The sequence below is a fragment of the Urocampus carinirostris genome, chromosome 2 (genome assembly GCF_059441175.1).
Source record: "Urocampus carinirostris isolate Australia breed hairy pipefish chromosome 2, RoL_Ucar_1.0, whole genome shotgun sequence".
NCBI lineage: Eukaryota > Metazoa > Chordata > Actinopteri > Syngnathiformes > Syngnathidae > Urocampus > Urocampus carinirostris.
The window spans coordinates 54,605,474-54,622,773 of record NC_142350.1 but is presented as its reverse complement, the minus strand read 5'-3'; the positions used below and the strand labels follow the sequence as shown (position 1 = coordinate 54,622,773).

Sequence of the window (17,300 nt, the reverse complement as noted above, 5' to 3'; positions counted from 1 at the left end):
AAAAGTTCAATTGTAAATAATTAAAAGTTCCTTTATTTTATAATTTGTTTATAGCATTGAAGAGCTGCTTGTTTTCGGGGATTCTTTGTTGATTGACTTCAAAATCGTAAAGGATAAAAGATTTAAACATAATGAGTTGAAAGTTTCACTGTTGAGAGAAAAATAAAGGCTATTATAATATTGTATAATATATTTCTAACATAAATTATTAATTCATTTTGTGCTTGATGTGAAATTATTACTTTTGGTAAGACAGTATTGCATACCAGTCAACCTCCACGGCTCCATGCACGTACAAACTGTCGTATTTTTCCTTACAAAACAATCTTATGCCATTTTTTTTTCAGAATGATGCATGATGGGAAATCCCTAGGCGGCAGACGCATGCGCACAGTAGCATCAAACCGCTCGCTTTGTTTGCAACGAAAAAAAAAAACGATACCGAGATAGAGGCTTCCGCGGCGAACTCCTTTGACTCGATTGATTTGCCGTTTGGTGATTGTCGGTATTTACCGGCTGGTACCCATCATTGACAAATTTGCGTTTTTCCGTACAGATTTTCTTGTAGGTCGTACACGTCTTAAAATGCACAATACACGTATTTTGTACGGCAAAAACGTACAGGTTGACAGGTATGGTATTGTATGTGAAAAAAGGCAACAAAAAGAGCCGTTTGGGATCCGACTCTTTCGGAGCCGAGCTGAAAAAGCCATTCCTCAAAAAAGAGCCGGAATTTCCCATCACTGTTCTCCACGGACCTTCACGGTGACAGATGATCACGTGACTTAGCCTGTTAGCAAAGTACAATGCGACACTTCTCAATTTTTTTTTTTACTTAAAAAATTAAGGCATTGATAAATAACGGCCAGAAATCCATTTTTCTTTCTTTCTTTTTATTTTACTTTCCTGAAAACATTATTAAAACATGCTACAAGCGTTCATTTTATCAACCAATGAGTGCACGGTTGTGTCCAAGTCTAAAATAATTGTCGTAATAATTGTTTGACACCCAAAAAATAAACAAAAATCAAAATTATAATCACCACCATATTATCTAGTTAGTTTTCAATAATGTTCATTATCCTGATCTAAATACAGGTAACATTTGAGGGCGCAAACTGCTCATTTTGCTACGATGCTCAGGAATGTCACCTAATGTGGTTTGATTTATAAAAGCAATCTTTATTTTCCTGTAAAATGTTCACTTATTTCCATGACCAGTCGTTTAATTTTGTCCCTCGATATGTTAAAGGTTGAGGGGTCTTGCCATCTTCCACGTGGAGTCTGCAAACAGTCATGCACGCGCATGCCCAGATAGAATGCGTGAACGCGCCTACACTTGCCGGCGTAAGAGATGCGCAAGTGACGACACTCCTTTTTCATTATTTTTATAGCACACACGGATCAAATCTTTTAAGAGGGCCAGGAAAAAAAAGGTCATTTCTCCAACGATCCGCTGAAAGTGCACCGTCTGTGGCGGGTGCGTAGATCCTCCCACTAGAATCGGCGTATTTATAAGGCAGCCAGTCGCACATTTGCCTTTGGTTGTGATCAGGACACAGTGGGACAGAAGAGTCAGCATCCTACGAGCGGTAAGAGAAGCCATCTGTGAATAAGACTCATGTTTTTTTTTCAACCTACCTGTTTGGGCTTTTGACCTCAATGACAGAACGATGTTGGCCAAGTACATGACGGAGGTAGACTCAAATGGAGAGCGGGAGGATGGGGGGAATTCGTCAGCGTGTGATGCAACATTTTTGTCTTCTGATACGTTATATGTGCAAAGATGAAACCTAGGGATAAATTCCAATTCCCCCCCCCCCCATTTTTTTCTCAAGTGGAGTGTACTTGAACATCGTGTGCCACTTAAATTTGAATCTGAAATTATCATCTTTGTTGAATTTATTGACACTCATACTTGCACCACAATCGTTTGTACTCCAAGATATTTTTACATACAGAGTTAAACACAAAATCATGAATAACTACATTTCAGTGGATTGCTCCAGTGTTACAGAAATGCAAGAATTTTTATGCATATTTTATTGCATTAAAACGGGGGTCGTCAACCTGCAGCCCTAGAGCCGCATGTGGCTTTTTAGCACTGCCCTTGTGACTCCCTAGGGAGACCTTGTCTAGTGTGCCGCAGAAAATGTTCCTATATTATCTTTCCATAAAAAAAAACATGCAATTGTTCAGTATATTTCCTTTTATTCCATTGGTCAGCCAAAAACCTTTAACATTCATCTACCCGGCAGCAGTTTCCTATTCTTTTACCCTTTTTATATCAATTATGAGTTAGACAGGAAAATGTTATTAATAACTTATTGTGTTTGATGAAGCTGATCAAGATTGTACTCCAATAGAAATAATATAATTAAGCAGTGTAAAAATATTGCTTTTAATTGTACTCATATGGATTGATAATTGGGGAAAAAAAACCCTGAAAAAGTTAATGTCGTAAAAAACAAATTGTACTAGCAGATCTTTCTTCTCATTTTGAGTATTATTTTTATAAATATATATATATTTTTTTAGAAAAAGAAAATAAATATGTAGTCAAACTTATAAAGGTTATATAGTAATATCCCCAATTACTGTAATATGAATTACCAAAAAAAATAACCTGTATTACCTCCAGATCCACGGTGACCACAAACGATGATAAAAATGTTACACTGTCAATTTAGGCGACATGATGATTTAAGCTTTGAAATTTAAATAAAATTGAATTAATATCTTAAAATTTTTGACAGAGTGTGCCTCAAGATTTCTTTCGACTAAAAAAATGTGCCTTGGCTCAAAAAAGATTGAGAAACACTGCCCTAGAGAAATGTTTGAAAATGAAAAAAAAAGATGGGTGAGGGAAGAATATAGAATATGTGCATGCATCTTTGTGTGATGGCTTTCTCTAGGATAAGTATTAAATATTGAATGGCTAACCCTTATGAAGCAATCACCTATTCTATACATTTAAAAATTGTTTTTTTCTAAGGCTCATATATTTTTGAGGCTCATCACTTATTTGTTATTCTTTTGGTCTGCTATAGCTCTTTCAAAATGTTGTGTTGCCAACCCCTGTTTTAGAAGTAATTTTCAAATAGTGTGCCACAAGAAATTACCCAATTAAATCTTAGAAAAATAGCATGGCATGGTTTACTATCTTTTCTTTTTTTCATCGACGAACCGAGTAACTATAAAATGCATCCATTTCAGTCTGTGGCAGCTGATTCGTTTATAGAAAATAAAAGGTAATTGTTCTTTAGGGACATTGATTTAATTGATTGTTTTGTTTTCCACTGCAGAAAATAATCAACGAAACTAAAATTCCTGCATATAATTTTCTGAATTTAGTCTCTAGCTATATACATGCATGCATGCATGTAGAAATAGATTCGGAACAGATGTGTTTATGGGGATTCAGGAAAAACAAATGTAAACAGATCCCGCAGGCCCATTCTGTACAACAAATACAGTGGTATGAAAAAGTAAACAAACCAGGTGTTTTTTATCGTGGGCAAGACGGTTTTAAACCACTCATTTGTGAAAGTCGGTTTCAATGCTCTCTGAGTTTCTTTAGGCCCGTGCTTGGCAATTATTATTATTTGTCACTGCCCCTTTAGTGTACAGGAGGTGTAATTGCACTTTATTTAGAATCAGAATGACCTTGATTAATGTTGTATTTCTACAACCAAATTACAGGAAAGTTAAAAATAAATAAATAGTTCCCCAAAGTCAAATGTCCCCACCCCAGTATTTGAGAACCACTGCCAGTTACCTATCCCAACCCTTTCTATCATTGTTTGCATGATATCCTCATTCATATATGGAAACCCATATATTTTGGGTAGTTTTAGTCAAAGCAAACACCGTTTTTTCATCTGTGTGATTCTGACAAAGATCAGATGGTGTCCCAAAGAAAATGAGCAATTTTAGATCACTGTAAACAACATAAACCATACAATTGGAAAAACAATGAGGGCACTTATCCCAATCTGGTTGTATGATTTGTATGACTCAAGTCAGCCCTCACACGAGTCATTTGTCACACTTTTATCCTGGTCAAAATGTATCCCAATCTTGAATACACTTTAACCTTGATTAGAATAACCCTAATTGTTGTCATGTATGCGCTAACCAGAGTTACATAATAGTAATCAAAGACAACCTTACCCTAAAATTGGTCAAATGGTTGGCCAACCAGGATCAGTCATACAAACCCAAAAAAATAGCCCAAAGGTACTGTCGAACTATAACTCATGAGATGGTGACCTGTAGTCATATAATAATAAACCTAAACACAGGATCACAAAACCCAAGTCAGTCATTTCACTGCATAACCGATTTTAGGGTAATCTTGTACTCTGATTAACTGAACAAGAAACTGCCAACCTCCTTCTAACTAAGTTCATATCCTTAATACAAAAACGAAATTAACCTTAAAAAATAAAGCTTTCTGAATAAAATGCTCATTTTAGGTACAATACATATATTTTCCTGAAATATTAACATAATTTAAAGCCCCAGTGTGTAATATTTGACCACTAGATGCCACTGTATTGTCTAATGTGAATAAGAAAACCAGTGCTCATAATAGTCTGTGGTTTGCAATAATCTGTGGTCTGTGCAGCCCTTTGAGACTCTTTGTGATTAAGGGCGTCACAAATAAACTTGATTTGAGTTGCTTCACAGCACAGCATAGCAGCAAGTTGCCAGACCAACATGGTGTCAACCTTTGGTAAAGACTCCACTTTGTAAAAAAAATGAAAAAAGTAAAAATCAACATATGGTATGCTAGTTCATGTATTTTTATTTTATTTTTGTACCACTAGCAGGGTTGGGTAGGGTTACTTTAACTTGATTACTTTCAATTACTTTTGGATTACTCCAATACCAAATATGCTAATAAAAGACAAAAGAAACTCAGTATGAATAAAATGACTACATTTTGTGCAGGCTTGGGGAGTAACGGAATACATGGAACGGCAAAAATGATGTTGGCAAGCTGTTTGGATTTAATTTCATTTTGTTTCTGTGAGATTTTATCTTAATTTTGCCGGAGATCAAAGCCAGGAGAGAAAGCTTACCACGTGTTGTGAGTCATAATTTTATTCATATTTAGTTTCTTTTGTCTTTTATTAGCATTTTTGGTATTGGAGTAATCCAAAAGTAATTGAAAGTAATCAAGTTAAAGTAACCCTAGGAGGTAATACATTCTACACACTGTCCCTTTAATGAGAAATTCTAAATAACTTTATAATGAATGTTTCTTTTTAACTTTATTGGAAATCTCACGCAACACTATTAGTGTGCCCACATACGACTCAACTAGACCACTAGGACACTATTCTACTCTGCTTTCAGCAGGTGGCATGGGAGAGGACATTAGTGTGTTATGGCAGACAAGTGTCCGAGCGGAAGGACGTTTAATGACCGGGTGTGTTCCAGCGTCCGGATCACATTCTTATACAGTTACAGTTGTTTTAAAGTGTGGTAAAGTCATAAACAAACAAGATGAGATTAAAGTCTACCAGGGAGGAGTGATCAGGGAGGATTTACCCGGGCGGTGGATACACAATAGTATATTTGTGTAACACACTGATACACACAAACATCTACTGCACTGTACAAACAATAGTAATGTTTCATAACACGGCCCAGCCTATATAAATCTGATTCGAACTGGCTGTTGTTTGGGAAGCGCCACCAGGGTTAAAGAGATGGAAGCCTGGCCCTGGGCGATGATGGGTAGGATGGGCCAGAGGGTGTGGACACATTGGCAGAATGGAAAAGGGTTGGCATTTTAGATGATGACAGGGGCTTTGACAACAGGGTGATAAGATCATCATATTGCAACCACGTCAATATTGCCGTGAGGAAGTAATGATAGCTAGTTGGTACTTGATTGAGCGTTAAAGTATCGCAGGCAAACTGTAACAAAGATGTCTTTTGTGCTTCTTTTACAGTTCCAGCTCTGGCTCAGGCTCCAGCTATGCCTCTTCTGGAAGAAACCACTCAACCTCGAGAGCACCCACCAATAGTTCCCGTCATCATCATAGGTGCTACTCTCGCCACTAAACCTCAATTAATGTTTAGCACAGGGATCAGGAACCTATGGTTCGCAATCCATAAATGGCTCCTTTCATAATACATATGGCTCGGAGATAAAATAGGACGTGCGCCATTTTTGATCATTTTGCTTCATGCAAAGTCGCGCCAATACAATTACACAAATTGTTCGGTCTGGTATATATGACATAATTTTAACCACGGTTTAGAGTCAATGTGTCACACCAATAAACCCATTTTTGGTTGTGAATTGCAAATTAATCCTTACTACGAAGGGTCAGACAACAAGCCACTCTTTTTCCGTCTGCACCGAAGGTAAATACGTTGGTGTCGTTTGGAGGTTTTTGTGACATTTTTACAAAATATCTTGGCTTGCACCTTGTTCTGAAACCCATATTTAGGACAAAAAATAGCCCCACACTGTTAAATAAATGCAGAAAGAAGGGAAATTTGAAATGGTGTATTTATGATATGCGACACAGGCCCCGCCTAGTATTATTTCATAAATTTAATCAAATAATCTAACGCCACGAAATATAATAAAATGCGCTGAATAATTAGCATTTGTCTGGAGAGCGGTTTTGTTAAAAAAAAAAATCTTAAAATATATGGTGTCTCTCCCTCAAAAAAATGGTTTTGCGTTTATGACTCTTCGGGTCTAAAATGTCCATGACCCCTGGTTTTGCAGATGTCATCATTGAGTAACCAACATCCATCAATCATTTGTTCTCGTTTTCTGTTCAGGCAATGGACCTTCAGGGATTTGCCTTTCATACATGTTAAGTGGCAACAAACCCTATCTCGACCCGACCACAGTCCACCCCAACCCGTTACTTTACAGAAAACTGCAGGAGACAAAACACCTTGCCATTACGGAGCAGGTAAAACACAGAGTGCAGGCAAATGTCCTTCAGTCGAAACAGAGGAGTTTAATAATCTCCCACTCTACGGGTCTCAAGTATTCTCAACATCAAAAGTATTCAGCACTAATTAAATCTAGAAGTCTAGCTACTGCTATAAATAAAAAAAAAATCAATGGACATTGGCGCATATTTGGTTGACTAGTCACTCTAAGGAAGAATACAACAAATGAAAAAGTATGCTCAAAGCTGCTGTTTGCCTGCAGGATCTGGAATATTTGAGTGAAGGTCTTGAGGGCCGCTCGAGAAACCCCGTGGCCGTACTGTTTGACATGTTACTGCACCCAAATGCAGACTTTGGCTATGAGTACCCTCCTGTGCTCCAATGGAGGAGGGAGAAGCAGCAACACATTCCACATCTTGTCTTAGGGAGAGCAACTCCTGGGGGAGCCTGGCATGTGAGAGCCATCTTGCCTTTGTTCCCAAAAAAACATTAGCATTTTCATGATGTATTTTCCTCTGTCCACTTCAGGCGATGGAGGGCTCCATGCTGACTATAAGTCTTGGTATCTGGATGGAGCTTCCCGGTGTCAACTACCGGGAACTGATCAGCGTAAAGCAACGGTACTAAAAGAATATTTGTACATTTATTTTTGTGATCCTTTGCCCATTGTTGCGCTTTCTCCTTTGAAGGGATGTCACAAATGACAGAGCCACTCCTGAGGAGATATCATCCTATTACTGCAATTATGTGAAGCTAAAGGGCCTTCAAAATAATTTTGTCGACAACACTTATGTAACATCAGTCCAAAGACTCTGCCGGAGCCACAAATTGGAGAACCCGGAAAATGGAGGCGAAAGAGTGGAAGGCTGGCATGAGGAGAGTTTTGAGGGACTTGAGAGTTTTGGCGACGGAGGACTGGGGTCTCTCTGGGAAGTTAGAGGATACCAACAAGTCCAAAACAACACTCACATACCTTTCTCTCTCTTTGCGGAGAATGTAGTTCTGGCCACTGGTGCGTCAGATTCACCGGTTCGACTAAATGTGGAAGGGGAGGACTTACCCTTTGTGTTTCACAGCGTTTCGGACCTGGGCTTAGCTATCAGCCTGCAAAAACTGGATCAAAACTCTGATCCTATATTAATAGTCGGCGCTGGTTTAAGCGCCGCAGACGCAGTTCTGTGCGCATGCAACAGGAACATCAAGGTACTGCATGTCTTTCGGAAGAGCACAGAGGACTCAGACCTCATCTTCAAACAGTTACCAAAGACATTGTACCCGGAGTACCACAAAGTCTACAACATGATGTGCTCGCAAATCTACACAAACGTGGTTCCGTCATCTTCAAACAGGGCTCAGAGATTGAGCATTGCGTCTTCAGTTTGTGCCAAGATGTGCCCTAAGCCGCAGCTGGCATCAGGCAATGCCAGCGTGGAACTCTTTCCCGACTACACGAGTTTCCCAGGACACAGTGTTGTGTCCCTACAGTCGGATATGAAGTGCTTGCTGCAGGGAAACAATGACCTGAAGGCATTTAAGATCTCAATGGCCCTGGTCTTAATCGGAACCAACCCCAATTTGTTTTTCTTGAAAGGCCAAGGCCAATATCTTGGTCAAGATCCAACAAAGCCAATCTCTTGCAAACAGAACCCGATCGATATCCACCCGTACACCTACGAGTGCACCAAGGAGCCCGGGCTATTTGCCATGGGCCCGCTGGTCGGAGACAACTTTGTTCGCTTTTTAAAAGGTGGCGCTTTAGGCGTTGCCTCATGCCTTCAGAAAAGACTCAAGAAAAAAGGGAAGCTCATCAGCAACTGAGGGGAATAACCTAACTTGAAAGCGATAAGATGAGAGCAGCTATTTCAAAATCGTCATTATTGCACCTGTCGTCACTCATGGAAAGTAATTTTGGGAACCAAAAAGGCCTAAAGCCATACACCAGTTCATTTCCATACATTCACAATTTTTGGTAATCTAAGCTAACGGTTGCCAACATTTTCATTATGATCATTGTTTTCGGAACTTTAAAACCAAAAGAACTACTTTTTCCTTTTTTTCACTTGTCAGTAATTTGAATAGAAACGGCAAAATATGCTATAAATCACAAGTGGAAGTACAGTATATCCAAAGTAGTTGAGAACAAATATGTGCATGGGACATTTGATGTTTGCAATCCACACTGTAGCATTTAACATCATTGTAAAGCTATTTGACACGTCCCACTTTCAACAACAAAACTTGGTTTTAAAATACTGACAAAAAGTGCAGCAAACTTCAAGGCTAACAAAGTGCTGTTTTAAAAGTTAAATGAGCATAAAATAATGATCCTTTATTTCGGCACGGTCAGCCTGCTGAATAAAAAAAAAACATTATAGCACTGATTCTGATGACTCAGCGCCAAACTGTGTTTGTAAGGGATTCAGCTTTCAGTTACTCGAACCAATGTATTCCTAACAGAACTATGTTGTTAGACAATTTATTTTAAAGCTTATGCAAATCCTGGAATGCTGAAAAGTGACCATGATCTGATTTGAATTGACACCTTGACCTCATCAAAACACTCTTAAAAATTTTACATGCACGAATGGCTTATCTATTATGACGGGTCATTTCGAGACTTTAATATGTTAGCCAATGTTTGTAGTCACACATTAAAATATACAATTCTTGCTGTAAACCTTTTACCTTTGGTGATTCTAGCTGTTTTGAGTAGAATAATGAGTTCCAACTAAGAAAGAAAGCAAATACAGGAGCACCAGCCAGAACTTGTTTAAAAATCTTGAATCGGATCATTAGATTGTGCAAGTCATGACTGTTGAGTGGACTTGTTTTGTTAAAAAAACAAGATGTTTATGCCTACTTACCTGATCAGATTCAGGTATGTAAGTGCCTAACAGTTTAGTGAGCAGAAGAGGGGATGGACTGAAATTTCTAAGCTTGACTATGAGGGGGAAAGTTGACTCATTAAAAGACACCTAAACTTGCTTTTTACTGTAAAATGGTGTTGTGAATGAACTATTAATTAATCAATATCCAGCATTTTAGAAATGTCCTCATATGCTATTTCTAAACCTCTATGTTTCCCATTAAGCAACATAAAATATGCAAATATTCATTACCTGTCATCATTTGGTCTAAATTACACAAAAAGAAAAAGGAAAACAAAAACTTCTCATGCCGTCTACTATTAGATTCGAAATGTTTTGTATGGCATAATTTTTTATTATTGACAAATAAAAACAACTGTTGGCAGCGGGAAAGTCTTGTGATTGGTGTATTTCTTTTACAATTCTTGCGGTCGGTGATATCATAAGAGGAACGATACCTTGTGTGACTGACTAACATGCAAAGGATACAAATGGTAACCATACAAAATGTTAATTGCCATTTGAAACAGTCTGACCCTTGAACAGAAGGTCCAACAAGCTACTTCATTTTCTCTTGCTTAATTTGCCTGGGTTGTACCTAAAGACACACAAATAAAAACAGGGTTATTACACTTTTGTAATGGCGGAATTTAATTACGGTACTTTTAAAGGACTTTCAAAGCTAATTTTACAATTTCTCCAGTACCTTTCAAAGAAGAAATCTGGTCTGAATCATGTATTTTGCAGAGCCACAAATATATGTGCAATTTACATATGCAATTTTTAATCTTGTGTGTGGATTCATCAAGACGTGAACTTTGGATTTTTCAGTAGATTGCAAACATAATTATCGGTCTGAACAATACCTGTGTAAATATTTTGGAGATAATCTCTCCCCATGTAGGTGTTGGGTAAAAATGACAGTAGTATGTAGCTTACATTCTTAGCTGCAGGACGTTCTTCCCATTACAATTTACCCCTGATTGCAACCCTAATTTTTGCATGACGCATAGAAAATGTCAAAAACTGATACATAATCATTGCACTAATACACATTTCATAGTGCTCTGTTTAGGTGTAGCATGCACATGTCCCCTCAGGCACGACCTAAAAGAAACGATGACGGCTTCAAAAGGACAATGCCATACAAACTAATACCAGCTGCCAGGGAAGAGGGAAGATATGCATAGGCAAATTAAAGCCAACAGAGAGCAGTGTTGGCGTCATTTTTAAGCAGACATGTTGAGAACCATGGCAGCATTTTCAAGGATTTCAAGCACCCGTACGAACCCTACAAACAGTTGACGTCACGACTCTCTTGGGATCGGCTTTTAACATTCCTCGCTGCTCACCTTTAGGTGTGCTCAGACACATTTCGAACAAACAAAAAACAGCTCGAACGAAGCGCCGTAAAAGATGACGGCGAGTGTTTAAATAGGTTAAAGCAAACAGGCGTCCTATAAAGCACGTCTGGACACTTGCCTATTTGGAGCTACCGAAATGCATCGGGCTGTTTTCTTAGCGGCGCGTCTATGCATGACTGACTGGGTATGACTCAGTGATCAAACATCTCTGCCTCACACGCACACACACAAAATCAATCTCCAGTTTTTTTTCTGCTTTGTCAAAGAAAACACCCCGGCTTACATCAGCTCCGTTACCCTGGAGATAGTTGTCATGAAAGAACCCATAATTCCCCTTAATTATGTTGATTGGACTTGTATATCATTATAACTAAAGTGCGCGGGCAGATGAGTTGGATGATAATTTAATGACAGTCAGGTACAAAGAACATGCACATGGAAATAGAAAACAAGCAAGAATAAAAAATAAAAAAACAACACATTTAGGTCAGAGTGGTTCAAAACAAATCCTAGATTGACTAGGGTTGATTTATAGAAAACTACCCCGAAAATTGGCTAATTTTTGTTGTCCAAACCAGTGATTTTCAACCACTGTGCCGCGACACACTAGTGTGCCATGACAGATTGTCAGGGGTGCTGTGAGAAATTATCCAATGTCAATTTTTAAAATTTAAAGTAATAAAAAACATTTATGAATCATTTTCTGCAAATATTATGTCATTGTCAAGTGTCTGTGCTGTAAAAACTGGGGGCATCATAAATTATATTTTAATTAAACATACTGTTCTGTGTCATTTTATAACATTTTTGGTCAGTGGTGTGCCGCAAATTTTTTCCAATGTAAAAAAACATGCCCTGGCTCAAAAAAGTTTGAAAAACACTGGTCTAAACAACAATGAATTGGTAATTTTGTTTCCAAGATATTGGGTTGTTTGTTTAAAATAACTAAAAGAATTGGGGCTGTAAAGAAAGCCCCCAAAAGGACCAATTTTGTTTCAGCCAATCTTTTATTTATTTTTTTTAAACCTTGAAATGATGTTATTATTCATTACAACTTTACAAATTTATCTTTTTTTGAGTAAAATTGAATGAGCTGTTCCATAAAGCAACCCTGATAGTTAGATCAAATGCGTCTAAGTAATGGATCGCTCTATTTTGTACCCACTTTTGTGTTTATTACCCTTTTTGTTCAGACTGTTTATATAGATCCAACAAAATAAATAAACATTTGCTGTCATGTCAAAAAAAATCTCAGTTTTTGTCCCTTTAAAAAACATTTTTTTTTTGCCGTTATGTTTTTCATGTAAGCATTCAATAAAGCAGGGGTCTCAAACTCAAATACCAAAGTTTACATTTTTTGCAGCATGTTAGTTTATTAGGCAGGGCTTAAAATAGGGAACAATTTACTCTCAATTGAGGCCACAACTGATGTGCTTGTGGGATTAACAAAAACATTAGCTCACAAAATGTAAACGTCAGTGTATTTTCCAAGCTGCACCCATTGAAAACATGAGATGGAGTGAAATAGACAAAGTGACATCTAAAGAGCAAATTAGGTGAACAGAGAGAGTGGGGATATAGAAAGTAAGAGATAGAGGACAGAGAAAGAGAAAGCAAGAGACGGACACACAGAAAGAGGGGACAAGAGAGAAGGAGAGACAGAGAGAAGGACAGAGAAAGACAAGGAGAGAGAGGGGGGGGCATAGAATGACAGAGACAAAGGAAGAGATAGAGAGAGGGACATAGAACGACAGAGACACAGAGAGCCGGAAACAGAGACAGAGAAAGAGGCAGAGAGAAAAAGAGGCACTTGCCTGGAAATGCGAATTAGCGACAGATTACAATATTGACAACCAAAAATGGTGGTTAGGGCTACTTGGCTAAAAATGATTTTAAATCATATCACGTAAATTGAAAGTGGAGAACCGCTGCGCTGCACCAACAAGATGTTTTGCTTTAAAAACTTAGATCTTTCAATCCTCACCTGAAGAGGTCATCGCCTTGACTCTCCTCTAGTCTGTTCTGCTGCTCAACCTGGAAGAAAAACGGATCAGGACGAAGAAGGAAGCTCCATTAATTTTGACCAAAAAATAAATCGAACTTCTTCAACTTCTCTCAGCAAATCATCCAGTTTGGAGTTCAGAGCGCAGTTGTGAGCCAGCAGGTCAGACCCACGGATAATCTTGGCAGATTCGTCTGTCCCCGGCAACGGCATCTGGACGATGAGCCAACCGAAAATTTGTACAGAAGAAGGATAATTTGGAATAATAACAGCGGTCTGACCTTGCGGAAACGTTTGAAGTTCTTTGACATGCTGTTGGCATGCACCTGATGATGTTTGGTTTTAGGGAGTGCGTTCACTGTCAGGGATCTGAATTCAACTAAAACCAACTGGTTAGGGAGGTCTTGATCAAACTTGGCTGTCTGCAATACGAACCACAAAAAGTCACAAAAAAAAACTGCTGTCCTTAAAGATAAATGTCACCTTTTTGCACACAAAACCTACTTCGGTGTCCTGTTTGATGTCATCAGGTCTCTCCAAATGAACTTCAGGTTTGTCTTTAGTGCAAACATCTCCATTCCCTTGGTCCAACTTCTGAGACCAAAAAACAGTAACATTCAATGATTAGTATAAAGGTGTTTTAACCCGCTAAAAAGGCTAAGGCGTGAGATTGTGTTTAATTTGTCCCTTGATAATTTTGCACGTTTGGTAAGTACAGCCAACCGACTACTTGCCTGTTTGACCGGCTTCAGGGCTTATCTTTTTGGGATATTCGGACTTTCGATTTCAAATACTATTAACATATCACACTCATCCGGTATTTTTCTGGCAGTGTTTTAGTCCTCAAAACAAAGGCAAACAGGCTCAGAGACGGCTTCTTCCCTAGGGCCATCACCTTGGGTCAGGTGTATCGACATTTCGTTCTTACAAAGAATGACAATACAAAGGAAATTATTATTATTATTATTATTAATCGAGCGCACAAAACTAAGAAAATGTATTTTGGTTTTCCTTTTTTTTATTTGCTGTAAATGTAAATGCACGAAACTGTGATAATATACCTGTTGACCAGGGTTGAAGGGACAACTTTAAAAATGTAATCCGATACAGTTACTAATTACCTGTTGAAAAATGTAATCATCAATGTAATCTGAATACAATAATAATAAAGTAATGTAACTTCATTACGTTTGATTACTTTTGGACTACTCCAATATCAGATATGATAATAAAAGACAAAATAAACTAAAAATAAATACAATTACTAAATTGTGCTTAAGATAAATGAACAATGTAAACTTAAAAAAGAAATAGATAGATAGATAGATACTTTATTCATCCCCGAAGGGAAATTCACTTTTCCAGCAGCATCCCTGAGCTGAGAACAATCGAAAATAACACGGGAGCTGCTGGAGTGGCTGCCATTCGTGACGGCGCCGGAGAAACGATTCAATTTGAATCATGTACAAACATAGAGGAAACCAAGATAAGGTAGGTAGTTGCTTGTAGACCAACTAAAAGTGGTCATATTCTAACCACTTAGTGTAGTGTATTGAGCCCCCCAAAAATGTTATCTTTCACATGGCGGATAAGATGTGCTTTGTTTTAGTTCACATTAAGAGCACATCAAGAACAGAATATTGTTTTAAACACACCGAGCTTTCACTTTCCAAATTTCCAAAACTCTATTGGACTTTTCGTCATCTCTCTCTGACTCGCTTATGTCCGTAATTGAAATTATGATAGACACAATTCATATGTGAGTGAGCGAGCGAGTGAGAGCGAATGGACATGGTGAATGTAAACAAAGCTATCGCGAGCTAGGAAAATAATAAAAAGTGTTTAAACTAATTCACACAATACTTCAATATTGTCCCCTATACTGTGAAACATAAAAATGGTTTTAGATAAAATTGTAATCCTGAGGTGAGTTTAACCGTTTGGGGACTTTTACGAAGGGGCGATGCTAATTTACAGATTTTCTCATTTTTGTGGGTGGTTCTGGACCCCATTAACCGGTAAAACCAAGGGGTCTCTGTATTTGATATATATAACATAAGACTATTTTCGAGGGGAGGGTGCTTTATAATCCCGTACGCCTTATAGTGCAGAAAATCCTCTTAATAGGGAAGATAAAGGGGTAGGGAAAATAAGCATCTGCTTCTGACTACCCCTTTTCGAACATGTTATGTAACATTATTTTGTTGTTGACTCATTGTTTTTATTCCTGTTCCTGTTTTTATTTTAATGTTCGAAATAAAGTTTTCATTCATTCATTAGTGCAACATTCATCCTCACCTCTGTTAGGGACTGCCTGTTAATGCTAACATTACAACTCTGGCCATCAGATGAAAGTTTTCCACTAATCCTCTCTGTTGATAGTAAAGAGTGCATGATAACTTTTGGTTCAGCTTGGTGTGGAAGCAGGTTTTCTTGGGCAGAAAATGGTGACCGCTGGCTGCCATCATCATCTTCACAGGCTACTCGTTGCTTTTTTCTTAAAGTCTCACAGTTTTTGGTCATCTGTTCTGAACAATTGTTCTGTGCTAGTGGGGAGTCACTGACTGAAAAAGACTCATCCATGCAGTCCATATCCTCAGACATGATAGACTCAAGTTCTGCCAGGTTCATTTCGTCTTCAATCTTTTTCCTCTTTCGACTTGCGTGGGACGAAGGTACGGCAGGAGCGACGGATGGAATATTTTCTAAGCCCAACGGCGTCTGGGGAGGAACCACGGCGGCTTTGTCTGAACTTGAGGGGGCATCCTCAGATGCTGCGCAGGAGTCGGCAGGCTGACTCATTATGTCGGATTCTTGTACACAACGCTTTGGTTGTGACACGATTGAAGAGTATTCTTCGTCTAAAGGTCTGGAGAAAAATAACAATTCATGTGCTGAAAAATTGTCTCATTTCTTATTTTCGTCAGGAGTTGATTGGTTGAAAATAAAGAGTTGAAGAGCAGTCAATCAAAGGGCCTTATACTCAAAACCTTATTTTCTGTTATGAAGTAAAAATCAATTCATAATATTTTCTTAACAATTATATGTTGGCCTAAAGAGGGATGGGCGCCACCAGGCTGTACTTGCCCAAGACACACCACAGGAAATGGTGCTCCTACAACTTTAGTGGTTAAGGGATCCAACCAACCAACATGGTGATACATGTTCCCTAAAACAAAGAGTGGCTCAGGGGGACAGTTTCTTCCCAAGTGCCATCACAACACTAAATAAGCCAGAAAGAAAAATATATATCTTGCCAGTTGCATTAAGAAATGTGTACCCATATATTATTTATTGATTCAATTAACTTTTGTAAGATGCACTCTAATTATAACTTCAGACAGTTTCTGGGAATTACCTGGTAAAAATGTTTGTCCATTTATAACGACATTCTTTTATCTTATTTTGCCTTTTAAGACTTGATTACATGATTATTCAGGAATGTCGTGTCTAATCTTGTTGCAAACTATGTTTATTGTGTTGTTTTATATGACAATAAAGAAAATTATAATGTGTTGTATGAGCCTTACTTGTTTCTGTAGTAAAATGAGAAAAATCGCACCTAAAATAGTCAGAATTGTCAACAATGGTTAGTCGTTTTGCTACTTTAGGATTTCTCATTCTCATCTCATTAGCCGTACCGCTTATCCTCATTAGGGTCGCGGGGGGGGGGCTGGAGCCCATCCCAGCCATCTCCGGGCAGTGGGCAGGGGACACCCTGAACTGGTTGCCAGCCAATCGCAGGGCACACAGGGACAGACAACTCATTCGCTCATTCACACCTAGGGACAATTTGGACCGGCCAATTCACCTGAAATGCATGTTTTTGGAACGTGGGAGGAAACCGGAGTGCCCGGAGGAAACCCACGCAAGCACGGGGAGAACATACAAACTCCGCACAGGAAGTCTGGAGCTGGATTTGAACCCACGACAGGTTCCCATGACATGAACTGTGCCGCACAAGCGCTAACCACTGCGCCGCCATGCTGCCCCTACTTTAGGATTTGTTTAATCTAATTTTGGTAGAAAAATTATTTATCTTCTGCCTTATCAGAAGATCATTTTCATTTCAGGCTTCCATATTTGACTAGAACGTCAAATAAAAAAACATGGTAAAATAAGAAAAGTACACTT

The 17,300-nt window shown here is 38.5% G+C and overlaps 2 protein-coding genes across 2 annotated transcripts in view; one reads left to right on the top strand and one right to left on the bottom strand.

Moving 5' to 3' along the window:
* The first annotated feature begins 1,334 nt into the window (after positions 1 to 1,334).
* On the top strand, positions 1,335 to 10,193 carry osgin2 (oxidative stress induced growth inhibitor family member 2). Its single transcript, XM_088327153.1, has 6 exons — positions 1,335 to 1,592; positions 5,967 to 6,059; positions 6,814 to 6,950; positions 7,196 to 7,387; positions 7,462 to 7,553; positions 7,623 to 10,193. The coding sequence occupies exons 2-6, from the start codon at positions 5,993 to 5,995 to the stop codon at positions 8,749 to 8,751; spliced, it is 1,617 nt and encodes a 538-aa protein (XP_088183279.1). The 5' UTR covers positions 1,335 to 1,592; positions 5,967 to 5,992; the 3' UTR covers positions 8,752 to 10,193.
* Positions 10,116 to 17,300, bottom strand: part of nbn (nibrin) — a 19,350-nt gene continuing 12,165 nt past the window's right edge. The window contains exons 12-17 of the mRNA XM_088327151.1: positions 15,465 to 16,035; positions 13,671 to 13,760; positions 13,448 to 13,588; positions 13,266 to 13,379; positions 13,149 to 13,198; positions 10,116 to 10,398 (exon numbers count right to left, since the gene is read on the bottom strand). Of these exons, the coding sequence (XP_088183277.1) occupies positions 10,365 to 10,398; positions 13,149 to 13,198; positions 13,266 to 13,379; positions 13,448 to 13,588; positions 13,671 to 13,760; positions 15,465 to 16,035 (1,000 nt within the window). The 3' untranslated portion in view covers positions 10,116 to 10,364. The remainder of the gene's footprint in view (positions 10,399 to 13,148; positions 13,199 to 13,265; positions 13,380 to 13,447; positions 13,589 to 13,670; positions 13,761 to 15,464; positions 16,036 to 17,300) is intronic.

Bases quoted from the DNA above. Each gene is read 5' to 3' on its own strand.
- osgin2 (XM_088327153.1), top strand. From the start codon at position 5,993: ATGCCTCTTCTGGAAGAAACCACTCAACCTCGAGAGCACCCACCAATA. The intron at 6,951-7,195 runs GTAAAACACAGA...GTTTGCCTGCAG, and splicing joins ACCTTGCCATTACGGAGCAG to GATCTGGAATATTTGAGTGA. The intron at 7,554-7,622 runs GTACTAAAAGAA...TCTCCTTTGAAG, and splicing joins CTGATCAGCGTAAAGCAACG to GGATGTCACAAATGACAGAG.